At 37.7% G+C, this 25,774-nt stretch overlaps 1 protein-coding gene across 2 annotated transcripts; it reads right to left on the reverse strand.

The window, feature by feature from the left end:
- Positions 1–299: 299 nt before the first annotated feature.
- On the reverse strand, positions 300–25,185 carry bend5.S (BEN domain containing 5 S homeolog). Of its 2 annotated transcripts, none has more exon segments than NM_001096319.1 (6): positions 300–479; positions 1,614–1,827; positions 3,477–3,574; positions 20,054–20,438; positions 22,015–22,151; positions 24,494–24,723. In NM_001096319.1, coding segments are annotated over 6 exon segments (1,182 nt in total). In that variant the 5' UTR covers positions 24,684–24,723; the 3' UTR covers positions 300–321.
- Between the last annotated feature and the right edge of the window lie 589 nt (positions 25,186–25,774).

Genomic DNA, 25,774 nt, shown 5'->3' on the forward strand with positions numbered 1-25,774 from the left:
TACAGTATATAGTAGAATTAAGTCAAAGGCAACTGGACATTTAGAGTTTTTCTTGAAAACATTTCACCACTCATCCGAGTGGCTTCTTCAGTTCAACTGAAGTGGTAGCGTTTCCTTACCCCGGCGACTCCACAAGTCCTGCAACTTTTTTGTAATCTTTCTTTTTAAACCTCAAAGTTAAAAGCATGGCCTGTTCTAATCTGATATCCACAACACATATATAACTGAACACTACTTTTGGTTCTCACTCTGCAATAACATCAGATATTGTCTGCGCAAATGGAAAACAGACACATTTAGACCATATAAAATAGTCAATGTTTATTGCACATTATACTTTGCTTCTCTCCTCTCTTCATTTTTACAAGACTTGTTGATATCCATTATTTTCTCGCAGATATATTTGTTGACTTTGGATAGCCTTTGTGCAATTTCATTTTCATCCATAGTCTCTCGCGCAATTCTATCATACATGCATTCTACGGAGAAAGAAGAAACACATTTGTTTTAATTCTTTGAAGTGAATCTACTTTTACAGTTTTTAACTAGTAAAACATGGCTCTGCAATGTAAGACTACAAAGTGCAATCAACAAAACAATAAAAAGCAGGGCATGTAATAAAGAAAACAAATACCTTTTCTCCTGCTATGTCACATTCAATTTTTTGCTTCGCCTGTTACATTTAAGCTATTGCTGTAGACTGATGGCTTGTTATATCTGTTTACATATTTTGAAATATACAATAGTTAATAATGCTCTACTATTTCCAAAACTCCAGTGCTCCAGATGGTGCTAGACATACACAAATTTGATGATAATGTGATTGCAAATTAGATTTTTCATGCTGAAAAATGTGAAAATGTACTTAATATAAGCTCTTTTTCAATGCTGTTTCCATGTGTCTGTCTATTGCATTGTTTTCATTTCTATTGCATTTATTTTACTAGAGCATGCCAATGCTAATATTACCATCTTGTTTTAGGGCTTGTATCCAAGGTAATCTAGTCTATAAGCAAAGTGCTATTTTATTAGCCACTTTCTTTTGCATCACTTTTTAGATTTTATGTAGTCACAGGCTCCAACCTGGACTGTTTAACCAGTTTAAGAAGGGTGTTGTCAGACCTGCTTCTGACTTGCTTGTGGGGAGTTAGTCAAGGGAAACAAAAAAACTATATTTTAAATGTAATTTTAAGTATTTATTTTTTACTTGGCATGTGTTATTTCTTTGATCATTAATTGGCTGTGGAGAATCTTTAAAACAGGGAATAGCTGAGATAAAGCAGATGTCTGATAATTTGGAAGTTGTAGGTCATTCTGCTAAAGGCTAATAACTGGCAAAAGGTTGCTGTAGCTTTGGGTTAAGCATATGATGAGCCAACTACCTCTCTTTGGATTATATTTTAAACCCTTCTATATATTTACAGGAAAATTGAAGATCAACTTATACAATATGCATTTACATAAGTGTATGTATTAGTGGTTTTCAAACAAAATATAAAAAAAGCTTGTACTGTACAGTAACTTTTCATTTTTTGTAATCCAATTTATTTTTAGAACTTAGATTCTTCATGATACAATAATTTGTACAAATATAAATGCATTGAACTTTCTACCTCTGACTACGCTCAACTTGTGAGGGGAGAGTGGTGGTTTGGGAACTGCATCTTTCTTCTTTTTGGTTGCCACACCAGTGACACTGCGGTTTTTTAGTACATCTGTGCCCCAAATCATTACAGCCAAATTCTTTGTATATTTGGAGTCTCCCTGTGTTGCCTGAAGTTGGTGCCATTTTTCTTCATTCACCCACACACCACTGCCAAGGTGGACCTGCAAAAAAAATATATATCACATTAATCGCCATTAACATAGATCATAACCAAATCCATAGATTGTATTGACCGATTTAAAAAAAAAAAAAGTGCAATATGAGTTTCTAAATAAAATAAAAGACTAAAAATGGCTTAAAAAATGTTGATCATTTCCTGGTTGCCACGGTTGTGTTGTCTGCTTGCTAAATGGAAATTTACCGCAAATAACATGCAAAACACCAGCTGAGAAGGGGTGGGTCATCAAGATTAAGGGGGTTATTTATTAAAGTCTGAATGCTAAAATCTCGAAAAATCGGAGGGTTTTATTTACTATAAAATCAGAATTTTTAGTGGGGAAAAAAAACCTAAAAAAATTGAGATTCATTATATCACGAGCATGGAAAAAGTCAGAATTAGAAAATCCAGCATCTCAGACCTACCAAGGTTATATATAAGTCAGTGGGAGAGGTCCCTATCCTATTTGGAATTTTCTGCGGTCTGCGCTAGGAATTAAGCCTGAAAATCCGACTATTTTGGACTTTTTGGCCAAAAATCCGAAAAAATACAGGCTTTTCAGGAAAAAGACTGAAAATAATTGCGATTCAGGACAAAAATATTAGGGGGAAAAAAAAAACAGCACAATTTGAACTTTCACTTGTCCGCAATCCAATTGAAATGTGCTTTTTAATAATAAATAAGGTACAATGGTTGATTCTAGTTTTTGTAATTAAAATAATCAGAAAAACTTGTATTTTGATTAATAAGGCCCTGAGTGTTGAAGAAGAATCAAGGACTCATTAAAAATATGCTTCCCAGATGAAAACCACAGATCTTATTTTTGATCTGGGCTTCATTTGCAGTGGGCACAAAGATTAGCCTTCATCACACTGGCATTTTGTTTGATTAAAAGGACAAATCAACTCAAATTCATAGGGTGGGGGGAGTGCCAATGTGATACCACAGAGGATCACTGGGATACTGGCAGAGACAGTGGTGTGATGCTCAAAGTATAGAACTCTGGGTGGTACACTTTTCAGCAAATGTGCTGGCCTGGGGTCTAAAGTGATTATATTCACTGAAAGCTCACCTAACACATGGTAGGTACATAGAGATCTAAGGCTATGATCTTGTAAACGTGTAAATGAGCTCTTTGATGTGTAAATATTAAGATAATTGATCTAATTTTAGGGATTAAAATGTATTTTATAAATGCTAGATTTTACAGTAAAAAAAATAGAATAAAAGCATTGCATTAATGTGTGTACTGTGCATTTGAAGCAGAGGAGTAATCCATGTAAAGATCACAATCTTACCAATGTCCATCAATATTAACTGTTTATTTTTACTTCAGCGTGCATTGTTAAATCAGTTTTCCTGGTTTAAAATAATTAAGACTGTTCCTTCTGTAGAGAAACCATACATACTAGTCCTGTAATGGGATGTATCCAGCAAGCATGGGTATGGATGTCAAATCAAGATCAGCATTGTTAATGGCAATATGATATGCTAACAACGCAAGCCATGGCAAAAATACCAAATCTAATATATATATATAGATCTGTTAGATATATAGATATATATATTTGTATGGTATAATACCTTTCCATTTTCTAGAATATATTTGTCCAGCACAGGAGCTGGTGTAGAGAAGAAAGAGGAGGTGCTTGCCTCTTCATTGCTTATCTTCTGAATTTCAGGCTCAGGCTCGGGCTCGGGCTCAGGATCACAGTAGTCTGACTTATCGATCTGCAGCTCAATTGTGGGACCTGAAAGAAAAAGCTACTAAGATTAATGCAGAATAGTGTACTGACAAATGCAAGCATTAAAACATCAGCCAAAAAACCCACATGCATAAGAACAACATTGTTTGGTATGCCTTCTTCTTGAAACAGAAAGATGCAATTTAGTGGTTTGTAGCTCATTCCTCCCTTCACTGGTTGCTAATCAATAGCTCAAATGCTAACACAAAACAGATTCTGTACTGAAGGATGGCTGTACCTCAAGTGGCTTGGTGTTATTGATATGGCAAAAAAACAGTACATACTGGTGTGCAAAGCAATCACCATTTTACAGAATCCATATCCTACAATATTTATTTGCAGCACGTTACTTTTTTTATGAATTTCTTTACGTTTACAAAGATCTCCAATTACTGACCAGTTCACTGAAATCTGCTACAGTGATAAAAAGACTGAAGGCAGATTTACTATTGATTCCGGGAGAAATCATCAGTCTGGATTTACATATGTTTTCTGTCAAAAAAAAATTCTGCCACTGTACAAGCCTATTCGGTCTGGACATTTAGGGGAAGATTTACTTACGTTCAAATGGTAAATTCTAATTCAACTTTTCTTTTTGGTCAAAACTCACAATTTCGAATTTAAAACCACCAACTCGAATTTGAATGTGAGATTTATCACACTTCAACCCTGAAAACCGTTCTAATTCAATAGGTCACCTAAAAACTGATGAATTCATGTAGAAGTCAATGGCAGAGGTTTGTTGAACCATTTGAAGATGGTAATAGCCTTCCAGACATTCAAGTCTATATTCGAATTTGATTCATATTTTCAGGTCGTTCCTACTCAATCGAATGTTAAACGTTCAAATTTTTACTTAAAGGGGTTGTTTACCTTCAACAACTTTTTTCAGTTGCATTGTTTTCAGATTTTTTACCATAAACAAAGACTTTTCTCAATTGCTTTCCATTAATCTTTTACCGTTTTGACAAAATTTAAATTTAAAGTTTAATGTTTGTGTCTCTAGTGTTTCAGTCTGGCTGCTCAGTGACCAGGAGCATTCTGAACTGTTACAATTTGCTACATTTAGTTGATACAATTAGTTGATGCATTTCTCAGCAGAATTTTATTAGCTGCCTTTACAGGGGACCTGTCACCCAAAAAAATTATTCAAAAACATATTTTATCACATTAGTCAAGCAAAATTAACTTAAATTACACTATATAAATTTTGTGGACACTGTAATTAAGGCAAGCCTTGCATCATTTCAGAATCTTGTTTGTGCACCAGAATGGGGGACCCCATGCCCTGGTTACACTATTAAACAATGAAGAGAACGGGGGAATGTAGGTAGAGCAGTGACATCTAGGAAGTGCTGAATAGAAAGTTAAAGTAATTGTCTGCCCCACCTCTATGCCTAGGCATAGAGGAGGGACAGACTATATTTGATTGACAGCTGATATTTTTAAATGAGCTTAAAGCAGCTATGAATGCTTTAATAAAAAATAAAAAATAGAAATTGGATTTCAAGTTTAATTTAAAAATTAATTTTAAAAGTGACAGGTCCACTTTAATGAAATTCAAGGATTCTGCTCAGCAGGGAAAAAGATAACAAATGTATCAATTTAGATCAGTTAAAGAGTCGGCAACCCCTTCTCCTAGAAGCTGCTTTACATGGTTATAAATGAAACTTTACACTTCAATATTAGAAAAACAAATAGAAAATACAAAGTAATTTGAAAAAGTCTTTATTTCTGGTGATCTATCTGAAACCAACTGAACTGAAAAAAGTGTTTGAAGGTAAACAACCCCTTTAAATAACCTCCCATCTGAGTGGGTACATTCAAATTTATTACAGTTAAAAATTCACATAACTAAAATTTGACTTTTGAAAAATAACCCCCTTAGAAATAACATTTAGATTTAAGCCCAAAGAAAGAAGTGAAATGTGACTGCTCATTCTGAGGTTGCAAAAAAGATAAAAACTGTGAGGACGGAAATGCTTTGATAAATTGGTGAAATCCCTAACAAAATTCCACAATGTCAAGAAAGTTTAAAAAAAAAAAAGATAAAATTGGAACTGCTGCAAAAATACCAGGAATCCCACATTGACATTTGATCATTCCCCAACTGATGGTGTTAAAGTGGTTTCAGAAGAAATGGAAACTGTTTAAACACTGCAAACACTTGGGGTGATCAACCCATTGTGTTTAAGATGCTTAGTACAGGTATGAAACGAATTATTCAAAATGCTCAGGACCTGGGGTTTTCTGGATAAGGGATCTTTCTGTAATTTGGATCCCCATACGATAAGGGGCACATTTACTAAGCTCGAGTGAAGGACTCGAACTAAAAAACTTAGAATTTCGAAGGTTTTTTTTTGCGTACTTCTACCATCGAATAGGCTACTACGACTCGAACTAAAAATCGTTCGACTATTCAACCATTCGATAGTAGAAGTACTGTCTCTTTAAAAAAAACTTTGACTACATACTTCGGCAGTTTAAACCAACCAAGGTACAATGTTAGCCTATGGGGACCTTCCCCATCAGTTTTCTAAGGTTTTTTTTTGATCGAAGGAAAATCCTTCGATTGATCGATTAAAATCCTTAGATCGTAGAATTTGTGGTAAATCCTTCGAATTCGATATTCATATTCGTAGGATTTTACTTCGAGGGTCGAATTTGAGGGTTTATTAACCTTCGATATTCGACCCTTAGTAAATGTGCCCTTAAGTCTACTGAAAAATCATTAAAACATAATAAACCCAACAGGATTGTTTTACCTCCAATAAGTATTTATTATATCTTAGGAAAGATATTGTTAAGAAAAAGTACAAGGTTTCATTATTGCAGACTAAAAGGAAATCATTTGAGTTATTTCATTAAAGGGGTTGTTCACCTTTAAATTACCTTTTGGTATGATATGGAGTGCTATTTTGGGACAATTTGTGATTGTTTTCCATATTTTATTATTTGGGGTTTGAGTTGTTAAGTTTTTTATTGCAAATTACCCTAGCAACTACCCTGCATTGATTTGAATAAGAGACTGCAATATGAATAGTAGAGGGCCTGAATAGAAACATAAGTAACAAAAAATAGCAATAACAATAGATTTGTTTTTGTAAATGGAGTCAGTGACCCCCATCTGAAAGCATTAAAGAGTCGGATGAAGGCAAAAAATAAAAAAATAAACACTATAAAAAAAGAAAAAAAACTAAGACAATTGTTGCTTAGAATTAGTTATTGTATAACATACTAAAAGTTAACTTAAAGGTGGGCCACCATTTTAAAATTGATTATATGAGGGATGGCATTCCTGTAATTCAGAGCTTTATAGATAACATGTTTCCAGATGAAAGATTTCATATTTGAAGTAGATTGTTTAAGGGAAACTATACCCCTGAATACTGGAGGTCTTTATAAAAAAATATAAAATAAAAAGCCCACATGTAAAACACTGTTCATATAAATAATGTATATGTTTCTATATGTATGTGCCACTGTATAACCCCTTATAGAAAAATTGTCATCTTCTGTTTTAGAAGTCTTCTTAGTTCTAGAGTCTTCTTTCTCACCGTGCTCACACACCCACCAAGGGCACACATACATGCTAGGTTACATCAACCAATGGACTACCTTAGAGCTGCATTATTTCCTGTCAAGTGATTTCTAAGGGAGACCATCACAAAATAGTGCCTCAAAAGAAAAGCTGTAAAAGGGCCTAAAGGATATGTATATGTTAAATAGATCACAAGGTTACTTATTGTGATATAAAATATGTTAGTTAAGGGACTTATATGTTCAGATTTGTGTAATTTTAGATGTTTCATTTCTACTTCAATTGAATTCACAATTTAAGAAAACATGAATGTTACCTTATCTATGAGCTATGAAAAAATCCAAATATAAAATATATAAAATCTTAAAAGATTTTAGATGCTGACGTTTTCCATTGGAGTTTTTACATTTTGAGTTTGTGAATTTTAGCACTAAAATAACTTGAAATGTTGATAAATCAGCCACTAAGTATTCACTCTGAATGCATCATTTATTTTAAAAGCATTTTTCAAGAAGAAGAAAATCACGTGAAACCTGATATTGACTGAAGTTGTTTCACAGAATCTCTTTATTGAATATCCACACACGGTGTTACTATATACACTAATCCTTCACATTCATCACTAGTAATGACAATCTTTTAAGGATATATTGGTTGACACACCAACTCTTTAGGGTCCCACTACTAAGCATTTTAAGCCACTGCAGATCCTCTACTGGTCACCAGTTCTCAAAAAGCAGTCCTACAATGCAGGATTCTTTTTTTTTTAAATTATTACTTAGAGCCCATATTATCCACAAAGTTCTTTTTTACAAAAGATATTGGGGGAATTCACAAAAGTTGTGATATTGAGACATAGTAAAAGTGGAGACAGAATTGTCATATTTCCTGCCATAATCTGTCTTTTAAACAGAACAGTTTCCAAATTTTGTCTTTGCAACATTCAAAGAACATTTTACCAAAATTGTTTTCTGAATTTGCCTTCAGCTCTTCCTAAACCTAGAAAAGAGATTTTTGTACCTTTCGGTCACGGTAGAATGCCCGTGTCACGGCCTCTGTCCCAGGTAGAGGCTGGTGCAAATGCGAAATCTTTAGAGTTGTGAACAAACAGGCTTCAAACTGCAGGTGCTGTGTTAAAATAAAACTTGCAGCACAGCATCTGCAGTTTGGAGCCTGTTTGGTCACAACTATTCCTAAACCTGCCAGTCCGTCATTAGGTGACTCTCGGCTGTACATTTGCCTTATACTAATTTGGTGCCTTTCAGAGAAGGGATTCCCTGTCAATTTAAAAGGCCAATATGGAAGAAAACACACTTGATCACAAATCCATTCCCATTATTTATCTCATGTAGGAACATACTGTATGCAGTAACGCAAGATCCCAGTTTTGCCTTCATTTAGTAAAAAATAGCAAAATAATGCAAATTTGAGGTAAAAAACGTGTTTTTCTCATCTATTTTATGTTGGCAATAAATTACTTTTATATATAAAAATAATATATGCTGTTTTTTTGTTTATAAAAGTTTTGATATTCAGTTTTGGTTATACAGAAAACAGGGCTTGAACCCTGACAATAGGATGCTAATCCCCATGGATATGCTAATTAGTCCTCCAAACTGCACCTAAAAGTAGACGTTTTTTGTCTCTGTTTTTGTCATTTTAACAACATATTCACGAAATTCTCTGTTAACTGCTCTTTCTTTCACCAAATAAAAAGGTTTTGTGCTTGATAAGCTAAAATGTTATACTTGGACACATAATTATAGGTGGGTGTCTATGGACCTGAAGTCATTATTTTATGACGATGATTATATAGACATACAGGCCATAATAGATAAGGTTAATCACTTTTCAAGCTATTCAGTAGACCTCATTATTTTTACTTTGGCTTTGGAGTTCCTCTAGACCAGTGATCCCCAACCAGTAGCTCATGAGCAACATGTTTCTCTCAGTGGCCTCAAATTGGAGCTGATTTTTGAATTCCTGGCTTGGAGGCTAGTTTTGGTTGCATAAAAACCATGTGTACTGCCCAACAGACCCACCTGTAAGCTGCCAGTCCACATAGGGGCTACCAATAGTCAATCACAACCCTTATTTGGCACCACCCAGGAACATTTTTCATGCTTGTGTTGCTCCCCAACTCTTTTTACATCTTAATGTTGCTCACAGGTGAAAAAGGTTTGGGACCCCTGCTCTAGACCTACAATTCTTTTTATTTTGATGGTCGAGTTTAACTTTCAGGGGTGCAGAATTGTGGGGGGGGGTCTGGTTTGTACCCTCTTCTACCACTCCCCTTATGGGTTAGTGGAAACAGTCCCACATCTATTGAGGTGATAACCACTATTGTGACCATATATTGTATGGTTGCTATATAGACTCATCTGGAGAGGGCCAGAGACAGTGGTTTAGCTATCCAAGGCCAGGCCTGGGAGCAAGCTGTGCACCCGGCCCCCCTGGATGATCTTTTCATTTTATTTTTTTTTATCTTTACCTTTATTAAGCCACTTGGAGCAAAGCAGTATTGCAATTACCAGTGCACTGTGAGAGGCTATATTTCACAAATAAATATTGTGATTTAGTGCCTCTTTAAGTTAAAAAAGAGGGAAATCTACTAACGAAAGGTACATAGAAAGGAAAAATAAATGGCAACCATTAACAATCATGGAATTCTGGTTGTTACGGAATCTTGTTTTAGGGATGTTCCTAAATGAGGGACAGATGCAGCAAAATACAAAATGTGTCCATGAGATAGATCTAAAAAAAAAAATAGGCAAAATTAGATAAGGAACAGATCTTTCTGCATCCTAATCCAGTAGTATCTTAAAAGAATATTCTATACATCCAGTGGCTCTAAATTTGTTGGAAAATGTATGACAGGTCTTCATCACCCTTGCAACAGATTTCTTTGGACCTTGAACAATGACTTTAATGTGTTTACTTTAAGTAAGTCAATGACTAGAGCTTGAAAAAGCCTCGGGAGGGCCACTATAAATACTCCAAATGTAATAATACTGTTGAAGACATATGATCAGCACAGCTTTCAAATGTATGGGGATTTTAAATCATTATCACACACCTAGAGATGGAGCAGGCTTTATTAGTAGAATATATCTCAAAAGAAGCAAAATATTACAGCTGGATATTATTAAGTTCAATGGAAAAGTGGTGTCATTTGTTATTTGACCTGACTTACCAAATCTAATCTTTATGTATTTGCAATGTTTTCAAAAATGTGTTATGCCACTAACTAAATATAGTAGATGCTGTACAATATACCAAAGCTCTGCACAAGCTGCACAGCAAATTCTGTACCTACAATAGTGCAACTGATTCCTTTTAAATTAAGCAGTAAACATACCATCATCGTAAGGGGCAGATTTATCAAATTTCTAATTTTTTTATGTTCAAAACGGTCAAATTCGACTAAGGAGTTGTTCAAATTTAATTAGAGTTTTTTAAAAAAATTCTAATTCGATTTGACATCTATCATACTCGAATTAAAGAACTCAAATTTGACTATTCGCCACCTAAAACTTTCCGAATTGCTGTTTAAATCAATGGGTGATGTCCAAGGATCAATCTGGAGTTGTTTGCAGCCTTCCTGACATTTGAGTTTTCTTCTGAGAAAAAACTCAAATTTAATTTGATTCAAGTTTTTGGGTCAATTTAATTCATCCGAGTTTGAAAAAAAAAATCTATTTGTTTTTAATAAATTTCGATTGGTAGAATTCTGAATTAATGGGAGTTTAGGGGAGTTTTTAAAAACTCACATGATTTCGAAAATTTACCTTTCGAGAAATGTGCTTCTAAGTATTATAATGTAAAATGCTGGGAAGAATCAGGTACCCTAAATGTTGGCTAGATCCGTTTTATCAGTGTAAACTGATAGAACAGATCTGGTAGAATAAAGTGAACTGTCCTGATGTTTTCCAGGATAAAGTGGCTAGAGAACAAGTCTGAGGTAAACACACCATTAATAAAGGACAAATGTAAAGCTGGTACACTCCGACCATATTTAAGCTCACTGGTTTGACACACAAGGGAACATAGATAGAAAACTGTATTTAATTACAGTATGTTCAGTATGTATTTTAGGGCTTTCAATACAGATATTTGATGCACTTTGGGCTATTCTTTAATCCAAAACACTTACTTTTAAAAATATTTAAAATTGTAACCTTATTTAGGTGCAACTGCCATTAGACTTTTAAAGCAAGGTATCGACTACCAGTTAAGGGTGTCTGACCTGCATTTCTTCTTTTGACCAGTATTTTTCTGTTCTATTAACACCTGAGAGGAGATATGAACTCCATTGGATCTGTAACTCCAGGATGAAACTAAGAAAAAAATATACAACAAAATTAACGTTACTACTAAATAGGTACCGGTCTTAAACATGCACCGTGTTCTTAAAAACATCTAGTGGAGATGTATGGTTTTTAATTCTAACACCTTATTTTAACCTTACCATTTTTAACAATGCACACAAAGTTTGAGTTTAAAAAACAGATAGCAGCAGAAAGTGCTACACTTGCAAAGTATTGGTCATTATTGCTGAAAGTTATCCTGTTTATTTAAAATTGCTACCTGTTTAGCTAACCCCCCTTGGAGTTAACAATTCACCTAACTCTAACACACTGTAGACAGGCCAAAGCCATTTATAACCACCACATTCAGAACCACTTTTAAATTTACCCCTGCTTCACATTAAAAAGAATAATCCACGTTTTTTACCTTTGCTGGCAAGTATAAAAAAAAGTAATGTTCTAGGGTCACTGCGTAAAGTCCATACAACAGCCCCTCTTAGGGTTGCCACCTTTATGTCTGGCTGAGACCGGGCGGGGGTCCGTGACATCAATGGGCGTGTCTGTGACGTCAGTGGGCGGACCCGTGATGTCAGTGGGTGGGCTCTGGCGTCAGTGGGCGGACCCGTGACATCAGTGGGTGGGGCTATGACACGGCGATCAGCGAATGGCCGATCGCAGTGTCAATCGAGGGAATCCCGCCCGGTTTTCCTTAATTGGAAAACCGAGCAGGAAGTATAGACCTGGGCAGCCCCTCAAAATACTGGGCTGTCTGGGTCAAAACCGGACAGGTGGCAACCCTAGCCCCTCTGAAGATAAGAATTGTTAGAAAAGGCTTTAGTCATATTAGATAATTCATCATATACAGTGCAAAGCATTCCTCCAACCAAGCCATAGTGCAAACATTGTAAAAATGTATGAATCTGCATAAAATATAATAACAATAGCTAAATGGGTTTACAATAATGATGTGGTCAAACACTGGATCTATACTGCAGCCCAGTGCTAATATAACCGGCAGCACAGAAATATCCTAAAGCACAGCAGAACTAATAACGGCTCCTTGAACACAGCATTATTATAAACATTGGCACATTCATTGACTGAATTTTGTCTTAACAGTTACATACTCAGCTACTAGCTTACATTATGTGACATTTCTGCTACTGGTAAAGGATCCTTATCCGGAAACCCATTATCTAGAGAGCTCCAAATTACAGGAAAGCCATCTCCCTTAGACTCCATTTTATCCAAATAATTCATTTTTTTTTAAAAAAGGATTTCCTTTTCCTCTGTAATAATAAAACAGTACCTTGTACTTGATCCAAACAAAGATATAATTAATTATTTTTTTAATCAAAAACCAGCCTATTGGGTAAAGATTTGTTATCCAGAAAATCCGAGGTCCCGAGAATTCTGGATAACATGTCCCATACCTGTTGGTGTACCAGTACTACTGTATATGCTCTCTAACCACTCGCCTGTTTTTGATAATATAGTTGAAAAGAGGTCAGAATTATATTTTAAAGTGATACTGATGCTAAAAACTACTTTTTAAAATATGAATGTACATTTAAAGTTTTCTATAGGGCATGCTGATCATTTTTTTGCGGAAAGGTCTGTTTTTGTTAATAATTTTTAGTTGATGTTCCTAAACCTGACTATTTTGCCAACCTGACTGTCTCATTGCAGCCTATCAGTTAAAGTTACTAGTGCTAACGGACTTCGGCTGCACAAATATGGCAGCCCCCTTATAGACTAAATATAGTAGATGCTGTACAATATACCAAGCTGCACAGCAAATTCTGTACCTACAATAGTGCAACTGATTCCTTTTAAATTAAGCAGTAAACATACCATCAGCGTAAGGGGCAGATTTATCAAATTTCTAAATTTTTTATGTTCAAAACGGTCAAATTCGACTAGGGAGTTGTTCAAATTTGATTCGAGTTTTTAAAAAAATTCCAATTCGATTTGACATTTATCATACTCGAATTTAAGAACTCGAATTTGACTATTTGCCATCTAAAACTTTCCGAATTGCTGTTTAAATCAATTGGAGATGTCTCATTGCAGCCTATCAGTTAAAGGAAAACTATACCCCCAAAATGAACACTTAAGCAACAGATAGTTCATATCATATGAAGTGGCATATTAAAGAATCTTACCAAACTGGAATATATATTTAAGTAAATATTGCCCTTTTACATCTCTTGCCTTCTGCCACCATTTCGTGATGGTCTGTGTGCTGCCTCAGAGATCACCTGACCAGAAACACTACAACTCTAACTGTAACAGGAAGAAGTGTGGAAGCAAAAGACACAACTCTGTCTGTTAATTGGCTCATGTGACCTAACATGTATGGTTTGTTGGTATGTTTGTGAGTACAGTGAATCCTACGATCCCAGGGGGCGGCCCTTATTTTTTAAAATGGCAATTTTCTATTTATGATTACCCAATGGCACATACTACTAGAAAAGTATATTATTATGAAAATGGTTTATTTATATGAAGCAGGGTTTTACATATGAACTGTTTTATGCAATATCTTTTTATAGAGACCTACATTGTTTGGGGGGTATAGTTTTCCTTTAAAGTTCCTAGTGCTAACGGACTTCTGCTGCACAAATATGGCAGCTCCCTTATAGACGAGCACGGGGAGTCAGATGGGTAATGTAAAAGCTTTGAGCAAATACGTTATAGCAAAATTATAAGTAGCAAACAAAGCCAATACTATGATAGATGTAAAAATAGTTTAACTTCTGGTGTCAGAATCTCTTTAAGTGTGAGTTTCTGGCAGATTTTTACATTTTTATATGCATTACATTCTCAGCCCCTGGCAGCTTTTTGGGATGTAGCCAGTCTGTTCCGCTTTTCTGATATAGGGACTGTGTTTCCCCTGTTTAAGCTTCATGTTGGGCAACGCAGATTGATTGGGTTGTAAAGACCTATACATATAACCATATATATTAAGGGGAATTACGAACAAACAGACTCTCTAAGGCAAAGCAGAAGAAAAACGAATGTACCCAGAAGACACCATTAAACTCACAGACCTAAAAGTCAAAACATCAAATGTAAAATATGTAAGAAAGGCATGCTACAAACCAGCTCTCATAGGTCAATGGTAAACATCAAGGGTTGTTGTTCAAAGAGCATTTGTGCACAACCAGGTTGTGATGCATTTAGGCCCAGTTAGAAAATAGTATATCTATGACAGCTGGCCCTGGCACCACTTAATATGTGTCAGACACGTGAGTAGACAGGAGGAGTAGACAGCATGTAGTTTCTCCTTTCCAGAAGGTTCTTAAGAGAGAACCGCAAAGTTACAACATGTACTTGCTTGACACATTAGAAGCACGGTATAGGGTAGATCAGTTTAGGTTTAAAAGCAATAGACATATATTTTATGGATTGTGAGAAAGAATAAATAGCAAAGGGTGTTTAACCCACTTATTGGCAGCCCAGGTACTGACCTAGTGGTGTTTATAGTGCATAACATCAGTAGTTGAAACACAAGAGCAGGTGAAATTATTACAAAAATAAATGAAAAGGTTAAAAAGCAACAGCAAAAATCATTTAGGGTATGAATCCACAGGTATATTTACTTGAATTTCATGTGTTCACAACATGGCAAAGCAAGTGTTCAGTGATTTTATTCTGCTCTTTGAGTCTGTAAATTAATGCTGAATGCAAGAGAAATTGGTCTTGAACACATTTTTCTGCCCACAGGTATAATCCCAAGGGACAGATTGAATCAATTAACACTTTTTTACAGGGCAGTGGAAAACAAAAATCCACCAAACATTAGTTATATATATATATATATATTTACATTCCTTTGTTTCTCAGATGTACTTGAATAAAGTATTCCAAACACATAAGAGGCAGGAAACATTTCCAACAGCAAATGAGCTTCCAATTTATTTTACCCAAACTGTTTTGAATATTCAAGCTAGTGCAGGTTTGGGACCTGGGGTCTTCTAGATAAAAGATCTTTCTGTAAAATAAATCTTCATACCTTACGTCTACTAAAAAATCATATCAACATTAACTTAATAGGCTTGTTTTATTTCAATAAGGATTGATTATAATGGAGTCTATGAGAGATAATTCATCGCTTTCTGGATAATGGGTTTCTGGATAACGGATCCCATACCTGTACCCTGTACATCCATCAGACTGAAATTACTCCTTACCTATTAATAAACTTATTGAACATTGCATGATCTCCAAGGCAAAAGTATTCACAACAACAGGAGACCTAAGTTTGAAGAGCTCAGTTACTATACTTAAAGGGGACCATATTCTACATTTAAATAGCCCCTATGAGAAAAAAGAAAATATTACTTTAAATGTTCCAAAGACCTGATAAGCCACGGATCAACCCTGCTTAATTTCTCTTGTCTGTGCTCTCAGCTCTCTGTAGGGGGATTTCCCAGCCCAGGACATGGCAGGCAGCCAAACAAAAAAATAAATAAAACTGAACTGTAGAGATGTGTGGGATGAGAAAAACTTGACACGCCCAAGCACCTGACTTCAGCCTTCCTTTTATAGACTCGCACCAACATGATGTCACAAAAGGGGCGGGGAAAACTGGAAACCAGAATATTAGTAAACGGGAGTTTAAGGTCACTGGCAGAGAGAGCACCTGCAAATGGGGCAGCGAGGGCCGGCCCTCCATCTCTTGTTTCATTTGCATATCTTTGATAGGATTGGCTGGCAAGATTTGGCCAATAGGATTAGTGAAATGAAGCAGGAGAGGGGAGGCATGCGCAGTAACCAAATCAGTGTTAGCTTCCTGTATGGGCAGACTGTAAACCGTGTTGGTGATCCCCAGCAGAGAGCAGAGGAGAGAGAGAGACTTTTAGCAGTAGCGATCCACAGCTTATATGATCTGTAGTGTCAAAATTATCCATTTAAAATAATAAAGATAAATTCTGACTGGGGCTATACAAATTTAGACTTTATGTTCTGAAGGTGAACCTCCCCTTTAAGGTTTGTCTTTCTATTCTTGACATTAATTGAGCTGCTGCTGCCGCTGCTGCTGCTGCTGCTACTACTACTACTACTACTACTACTACATGCTCATCTAAAGCTGCTGAATCTCATCCTCACCATCAAAGTTCTGCAATGATGATACTTTGATTTACCATGTCTAGCTGCTACATAGTTAAATAGTTACATAGTTAAATCAGGTTGAAAAAAGACCAACATACACCAAGTTTAACCACTTCAAATGAAATCCAGCATCCATACATATAGTTACATAGTTAAATTGGGTTGAAAAAAGACAAAGTCCATCAAGTTCAACCCCTCCAAATGAAAACCCAGCATCCATACACACACCCCTCCCTACTTTATATAATTAAATTCTATATACCCATACCTATACTAACTATAGAGCTTAGTATCACAATAGCCTTTTATATTCTGTCTGTCCAAAAAACCATCCAAGCCATTCTTAAAGGCATTAAATGAATCAGCCATCACATCATCACCCGGCAGTGCATTCCACAACCTCATTGTCCTGACGGTGAAGAACCATCTACGTTGCTTCAAATGAAAGTTATTTTCTTCTAGTCTAAAGGGGTGGCCTCTGGTACGGTGAACCACATTATGGGTAAAAAGGTCCCCTGCTATTTGTCTATAATGTCCTCTAATGTACTTGTAAAGTGTAATCATGTCCCCTCGCAAGCGCCTTTTTCCAGAGAAAACAACCCCAACCTTGACAGTCTACCCTCATAATTTAAGTCTTCTATCCCTCTAACCAATTTAGTTGCATTTCTCTGCACTCTCTCCAGCTCATTTATATCCCTCTTAAGGACTGGAGTCCAAAACTGCACTGCAAACTCCAGATGAGGCCTTACCAGGGACCTATAAAGAGGCATAATTATGTTTTCATCCCTTGAGTTAATGCCCTTTTTTATGCAAGACAGAACTTTATTTGCTTTAGTAGCCACAGAATGACACTGCCCAGAATTAGACAACTTGTTATCTACAAAGACCCCTAGATCCTTCTCATTTAAGGAAACTCCCAACACACTGCCATTTAGTGTATAACTTGCATTTATATTATTTTTGCCAAAGTGCATAACCTTGCATTTATCAACATTGAACCTCATTTTCCAGTTTGCTGCCCAGTTTTCCAATTTAGACAAATCAGTCTGCAAAGTGGCAGCATCCTGCATGGAACCTATAGTTCTGCATAACTTAGTACCATCTGCAAAAATAGAAACAGTACTTTCAATGCCCACCTCCAGGTCATTAATAAACAAGTTGAAAAGCAAGAGACCTAGTACAGAGCCCTGCGGTACTCCACTAACAACACTGGTCCTATTAGAAAATGTTACATTTACCACCACACTTTGTCTATCTTTTAGCCAGTTCTCTATCCAGGTACAAATACTATGTTCCAGGCCAACATTCCTCAATTTAACCAGTAACCTTTTGTGTGGCACTGTATCAAATGCTTTAGCAAAGTCTAAGTAAATCACATCCACTGCCATCCCAGAATCAATGTCTCTACTTACCTTCTCATAAAAAGAAATTAAGTTAGTCTGGCAAGATCTATTACGCATAAAACCATGCTGGCACAAACTCATAGTATTATGATTTGCTATGAAGTCCCGTATCTTATCCTTTATTAACCCTTCGTAAAGCTTTCCTACCACTGACGTCAGACTAACTGGCCTATAGTTTTGAGGCTGAGAACGGGATCCTTTTTTGAATAGAGGCACCACATTAGCAATTCGCCAGTCTCTTGGCACTATGCCAGATCTCAATGAATCCTGAAAAAATAAGTAAAGAGGTTTGGCAATCACAGAGCTAAGCTCGCTAATTACCCTGGGATGAATACCATCTGGCCCCGGACCTTTGTTAATCTTAACATGTTCTAGTCTCTTTAAACATGTTAAATTCATCTGCTTATACACTGACTATATGGAAACAAAATACAGGTCCTCCAAATCACCAGTGGTTATTTTCAGCAGTCCAGTTCCAAGGTGTATATGGGAGAGCCACAAGCACCTCTAGGTGGATTAAAGTTATTCTGCAGATTTTCTTCAATATGAAGTTTAGTATGGAGTCTTCTATGCTTTTAAAGACTGTAAACATTCATTTTACCTGTTTATAAGATAGGCAGCATTAACAAGCAAAGCTTTAGGCTAGAAACGATCTACAGCAGTGCTGTCCAATTTTCTGGCCTTCGTTGTGGAGGGCCGACAATGGAAGCCAGTGATGATCACTCCCTGTTTTTAAGCCACATCCATGTTACCACAACATCATGTCAACATTAATGGTGGTAGCACACCAAAAAAAAAAAAAAAATGGTTGTTGCTCACTGCAAGGATATGACACATCACTTATATGTGGAAATGTTAAGTCATATTGAGACATACCTTTAAATCCATATTTCTCCCCCTCCTCTGTGGATAACACAGCAATGCCCAGTACATGATTAAACATTTTAGGGGCCCCCAGAACAAATCCTACAAGGTTCTTGTCCAACAGATAGCGTAGGGCACGCAGAGTATGACACACACAGGGAGCATAGGACAGGCAGAGTATGAACAGTTCATACTGTGCTACACATAGCAGGTTGTCTTAAGTGTGAAAACATTCTGGCTCTCAGGTGGGAACAGTACAGGGCTTACAGAGGTGTTACAGGTTTGAGTGATGCAGGGAAAATTACAGGTGTGAACAATGCAGTCAATACTGTCTGATTTTGAGGTGTAAACAATGCAGAGGCCAGTTTATCTCAGTACCTATTAAAATTTACACAAGGGAAGCATTCACATGCAGGATGACTTTCATGTGGAGGGGCACACAAGGGGGTCGTCAGTTGGACAGCACTGATCTAAAGTATAGGTATCTATTATCTGGAATGCTTGGGAATTGGGGTTTTCCAGATAAGGGATGTTTCTGTAACCTACATCATTTAAACATTAAATAAATACAATCTGATTGTTTTGCCACCAATATGGGTTTATGTAGATTAATTAGGATGAGGTACAAGTTTTATGATGAGGTTTATGACAGAGGAAAAGGATATCATGTTAAAAATCAGAATTATTTGTTTAAAATTGACTCTATGGGATATGACCTTCTTGTCATTTGGAGCTTTTTGGATAACGGGTTTCCAGACAAGGGATCCCATACCTGTACCTTGCAAACAGGGCTATTTATACAAACCAGATTTACAGTAGCTTAATGCCAATGTTATAAAAAATATCCTACATGCCAGTCAGAAGAGCTACAGAATGAGAGGGTTGAACAACCAAACAGCTTCAAAAACTGACAGCTAGGATGTCAAAGGTCTGCAAAGATGAATTGCTGCAAGGAGAATTCTGTTGAACGGAATGTTTGATGAATGGAACAGATACATGAAAAGAATGTTATGACATTGTCAAATGACAGTCAATACACTGACAATCATTTCTGATTTATTTAATGTAAATAAAAGTATTATTTCAAACATGTAACTCTCTGGGTTGTTTTAAAATTTGAACACTTGTGAATATTAGGCACATGGGTTTAAATATAATCCTTTGTTGGGTTTTACTTCTGTTACTACAACAGCAAAAAATTCAACCAGCATCTTAATATATGAACAACCCTTCATTCTGAGTTTGAACTTACCGCTGCCCAGCCTTAAAAGTAGCACGTCCTGGAGCCTCCGATTGAGGACTCGAAGCTCCTTCACCTCTGTCACAAGAGAACCATAGTCTTTAAGCTTTTTTGCTTGCTGCACTAGCTGCTTCCGAGTTCTTTCCAGTTCGTGTTGAATGTGCTTCATTTCCTGTTGTTGCTGTTGGTAGCTCCTCAACAATTCTTCATACAAAACCCTTGGAACCACAGCTGCTTCTAACCTGTCCATATGTCCTACAGAGTGAAAAGGTTCTGAAAAAACCTCATCACAACGTGTGTTATGACTCGGTCCTATAAAACTCTGCTTTTCCAGTCGTGCCACAACAGCTTCTATACTTTTGTGAGGACTTTCCACTTGCTTTCTTCCATCTGCTCTCTAGATATAATGATGAACACAGTGTGAAAAAATTACTATCAATTTGCCCTGCCATTTTCTGAAATTGTTCACTCCATAAACAAACAAGAAAAGACTGAAAAGCTTTACTACTAGTTACATCACATTAAGTTCCAGCTACTAGAATTAGAATCTCACATAGCATGCAACTATAAACTTTAGTAAACTACAGGTATAGGATCGGTTATCTGGAAACCATTTTACAGGAAAGCCCATCTTTCCAATGGACTCTATTTTAATCAAATAAATCACATTTTAAAAATGTGTTTCTCTGTAATAATATAACAGTTCTATTGGGTTTAAATAATATTTAGATTATTTGATTATTAGTAAACTTAAAGGAGAACTAAACCTCCCATTGTGATAAGTCCCCATGGGCCCCCCCTCTGCACATTACTGAAGAGAGGAAGATTGCGCCCGTGAGCTCCACTGTGCTCACTCTGCATGTGCGGTCGCTATTTCTACAGGGGAAAGAATTCAGGGGTAAGACTGTGCAGGGGGAGGCAGGGAGGAGGGCCAGCGGAGGAAGGCAATGAGGGGGGTTTAGTTCTCCTTTAAGATATGGAGATCCAAATTACGGAAAGACTCCTTATCTGGAAAACCCCAGTCCCAAGCATTCTTGATAACAGGTCCTATATCTTAAAGGAACAGTTCAGTTTGAAAATATAAACTGGGTAAATAGATAGGCTGTGCAAAATGAAATAAAATGTTTCTAATATAGTTAGTTAGCCAAAAATGTAATGTATGACATATGACATGTAACATAATAGCCAGAACACTAATTCCTGCTTTCCAGCTTTATAACTCTGAGCTAGTCAGCGACTTGAAGGGGGGCCACATGGGACATATCTGTTCAGTGAGTTTGCAATTGATCCTCAGCATGCAGGTCAGATTCAGAAGCCACAGATATGACCCATGTGGCCTCCCCTCAAGTCTCTGATTGGTTACTGCCAAGTAACCAGGGTAACCAGTCAGTGTAAATCAAGAGAGCTGAAAAGCAAGTATTGTTCTGGCTATTATGTGAGACATCCAGCCTTTATACATTACATTTTTGGCTAACTAACGAACTATATTAGAAACATTTTTTTATTTTGCACAGCCTATCTATTAACCCAGTTTTTATTTTTACACTGAACAATTCCTTTAAAGGAATTGTTAAGTTTAAAAATGAAAAATGGGTAAATAGATAGGCTGTGTGGAATAGAGAGAAAAAACTTTTTTTTTAACTTTCTATACATTTGGATATTTTGCAGCAATATGTAAATACTACCATCAAATATAGCACCGGCAAACTACTCTGGTATACTGCTAGCAGAGTAGATGATTTACAAAGTCAGTTTCACAAGAAGCTGTCAATTTATCAGTTTTCAGGTGAAATAATAATAAAGTAAAAAACAAAAAGGAAATTGATATAGAGGAGACAAAGAAAAATATCTAAGCCTTAAAATCCTTAATATAAGTATGAACTGTCTTTTCATCAGAGTTCAATTTTATCATGCAAAAAGGTCATTATATGACATAGTCCTGGGATATTTTTAGTTGTTGAGTAAATGGTTACCTTAAAGTGTCGAAACTCAGAGTCTTCCTCATCTTCATAGTCTTTATATTCCCAAGGCTGTTCTGAGTAGTTCAGAGATAGCTTGGGGATTTTTATTTTTTTCTGCATTACACGATTTTCCAAATCAGTTTTATTTTCTATATTAAATTTAAAAAAAGACATATTAAAAGGTTTTATAAAACTTAAATGACATAACTATAGCAATCCAAAAGATGTACCTTACCAGACAAGACCACCGCAGGTGTACTAGCTTTGTCCTGTCATATTATTGCTTTCAATCTTCATAGCAGACTGCTTACTTACTTAAACGTTTTCAATGAGGTGGTTAGATACCACAGAGTCTGCTGGGGAATCATGTCTGACTGGACATGACAATGGAAAGGCTATTATATTAATACTAGACCTCACATAAGAAGGCAGGCCATCTGCAGTCTACCATAGTATAGAGATATTTTTTTTCAATAGCCTGTATATTTTTACCACTAGCCTGTATATTTCCTTCTCTGCATTCACCAAAAGTTTTTTGCAGAGTCGGACTGGGCAGGCAGGCAGGACACCAGGAAAAAACCCAGTGGGCAGGGGGCAATGAAGGTTGGTGGGATGGGCCCCGAGGCAGCAGTCCCCAGTCTGACGCTGGTTGTCTGGAAGACCATGTGGGAATTAATAGTAACCTGATGTTTCTAAATCTAACCAAAAAAAAAACAGAGATTGTGCCAGTACCTATTGCTCGACTGCATTTACTGGGCCACTTTAAGCCTGAAGAATTTCCTGCATTTTGCCACTTCCCAGTCAGTAATTTTTACCATTAACAACTGTTAGTACCAGGATGAAACTATAAGTGCAAAGTCCAGACCTGCAACTGCCTAATTCTATTCAGAACTGCAACTATCTTGTTCCAGTCCAAACTTGCAAGCATCTTATTTCAGACCAGACATACAAACGTCTTGTTTCTGTCTGGACATGCTAATGCCTCATTCCAGTCATGAGCTTCATGTGTCTAAATCCTTGTTCCAGTACACATTTACAAGTGTCTCCTTCCAGGCCGGCCCTGCTCAGTGTCTCCTTCCAGGCCGGCCCTGCTCAGTGTCTCCTTCCAGGCCGGCCCTGCTCAGTGTCTCCTTCCAGGCCGGCCCTGCTCAGTGTCTCCTTCCAGGCCGGCCCTGCTCAGTGTCTCCTTCCAGGCCGGCCCTGCTCAGTGTCTCCTTCCAGGCCGGCCCTGCTCAGTGTCTCCTTCCAGGCCGGCCCTGCTAAGTGTCTCCTTCCAGGCCGGCCCTGGAAAGTGTCTCCTTCCAGGCCGGCCCTGCTAAGTGTCTCCTTCCAGGCCGGCCCTGCTAAGTGTCTCCTTCCATGCAGGCCCTGCTAAGTGTCTCCTTCCAGGCAGGCCCTGCTAAGTGTCTCCTTCCAGGCCACATTTATATGCCATTATTTACCCTTTATAAAAGTGAGTATGGTGCAGGAGTTTTAAGCACTGCCTGTGGTTAACATTTAGATCTGACAGACTGAAGGCATTGCTGTGCTCAGAAGTCCTGTATGTCAGAAATGAAATGAGGGAGGGGGGTACAGGTTTATTTGTTAAAGGGTTGAATTCTCCTTTAACTACACTACAAAACCTAACTCTGTCCTGTACTGAACTCATAACATTAGAGAACAATGAGAAAACAGTTGGACCCAAGGGTTGAGATCTTAAAGAGGAATTTACTGCCACGTAATAGTTCATCAAGAAACAGTTGAGAATATTTAAAAGTGTTAAAATTGCAGACCTCTACTTGTAGTCTGCAATCTAAAACCAAGTTTTATAGAAGAGCTGCACCGGGGTTTCCTGACAGACAATTGTGCAAACCATTGTTCCATCTAAACCAGTGATTGCCAAACTTTGGAGCTGGTCCCAGAGCAGTGGCTTGTGTAGCCTTATATTGAAGTTTGGGTGAAACGGTGTCTACCTTTGATAAAAATATGTCCATGTTAATGAATAGGGCCTCAAAGCCCACAGAACACCTGAATGAAGAGTCCATTCAAATGATGCTTATAAAATGATACACATATGCACACCCACCATTTCCAGTGTATGTTTTTTTTCTTTCCCTCCCATTGGTATGTACCTCAAGTCTCCCTGTCCCATCCAATCACTGTTCTACCCATTTTGGTTCTGCATTCCTTTCTCCCCCAAAATCCTTGCTGTCGCTCATGTGTCATTATACTTCTGGCCCACCCCTTTCCCAAACAGGTCTCCCTTTCATTCATTAAGGTTCTAGTTAATGCTCTTCTTTTGACGTAAACCCTTGTCTGAGCCTCTTACCACCCCGTACCCCCTCAATTCCATTGCTGTCAGGAGTTGAGTGTGTGCGCAGCATTGAGTCTATTATCCACCTCCCCTCGCCTGTCTGCTTTCATTGTGTCTTCTCACCATCCCGTCACCTTTGTATTTATGTAGGATGCCTTTATGCAACGCCACCTCCCTATTCCTTATAGCGGCTCTCACCTGCCAGTGCTAGGATCTGCGCTTGTTGCGGTGCTCCAGGGAAGCCGGCCTCCTCCTCCAAGCTCCGGTACACCGCGTACACTCTCCGGCTATCAAAATCCTCTGTAGAGTGGGGATGAAATTCCCGGACCCGGGTCGCTGGCAGCGCGTAGCAGACGTTATCTTCTAAAAAGCGGACGAAGGCGAACATGATCCGCCTGCACCCGGGATTCGGCGATCGGCAGGACGCGGCTGCCCTGGCAACGGAGGCTACAGCGGCGGCCAGGCGAGAGTAATTGATAACGGAGTCACTGAGCCGCGGGTAACCTATTCGCTGCCAAGCAAGCTGCTCTCTGCACAACGTGTGCCCGTCACATTATGGATTCAATTACAATGAAAAACCAACGAGCATTTTCTTTAAACGTCATCGGTGTAATTTTACTGAATAAAATACCGAGGTGTGACGTGGTAACGCGAATTCGCGGCCTTGCGAGCGCCTCTTTCCATTTGCACGGATGGAGCCATTTTTTATACCACAGGATGCAGAATAGAATGTTTGCTATAGAACAGACATGGTCTACTTGCTGGAGACTTGTGCTGTCGGCCTGTATACAGGAAAACATTAGCAGGACCCTAATGTCACTAAAACCAAGTGTTCACTTGTGTAACCGCACACACAGATAAAAGGCACAGTTATTACTAATAAATATATATGTTTACGCATGGGTTTTCTCTGCCAAATTGTAAGCAGTTTCCTCACAACGAAAACTTCTGGCGACTTTGGAAATCCAAAGCGATTCATATTCTTGCCGTCGGGAAGGCATTTCGGGGAGATTAGTCACCCGCAATAGAGAACAATTTGTTGCTGTGTGACTAATAGGGTTGCCACCTTTTAAAAAAAATTCCACCGCCCGGTGGAGGGGGCGCGGACAAATGGGTGAGCCGTGGTCTCAAAAGGGGCGGAGCCACAACGCTCAAGTCGCAAGAAGCCGGCAAAAAGATGAGTTTTCACCAGCCTGGGGGGCAGGCCACTGGCTTTTGTTAGGTGTATTACAGATTTACCGGCTGCTACATTGCTGGTAAATTTGTAAAACCGGACTTGGCAGGTGTTTTACGGGCTATGCCGGTAAAATACCGGCCGGGTGGCAACCCTAGCGACTTATCTCCCTGTCTGCCACCACCCTTAAGCTGGCCATAGATACAAAGATCCGATCGTTTGAGGATTTCCCCATCTCCCGACCTGCCACTAACCATTCCGATCAAATAAAATAGAAAAGAACAGATCAGCCGATGTTCTGCCCC

This window comes from Xenopus laevis, chromosome 4S, assembly GCF_017654675.1.
Source record: "Xenopus laevis strain J_2021 chromosome 4S, Xenopus_laevis_v10.1, whole genome shotgun sequence".
Classification (NCBI taxonomy): Eukaryota; Metazoa; Chordata; class Amphibia; order Anura; family Pipidae; genus Xenopus; species Xenopus laevis.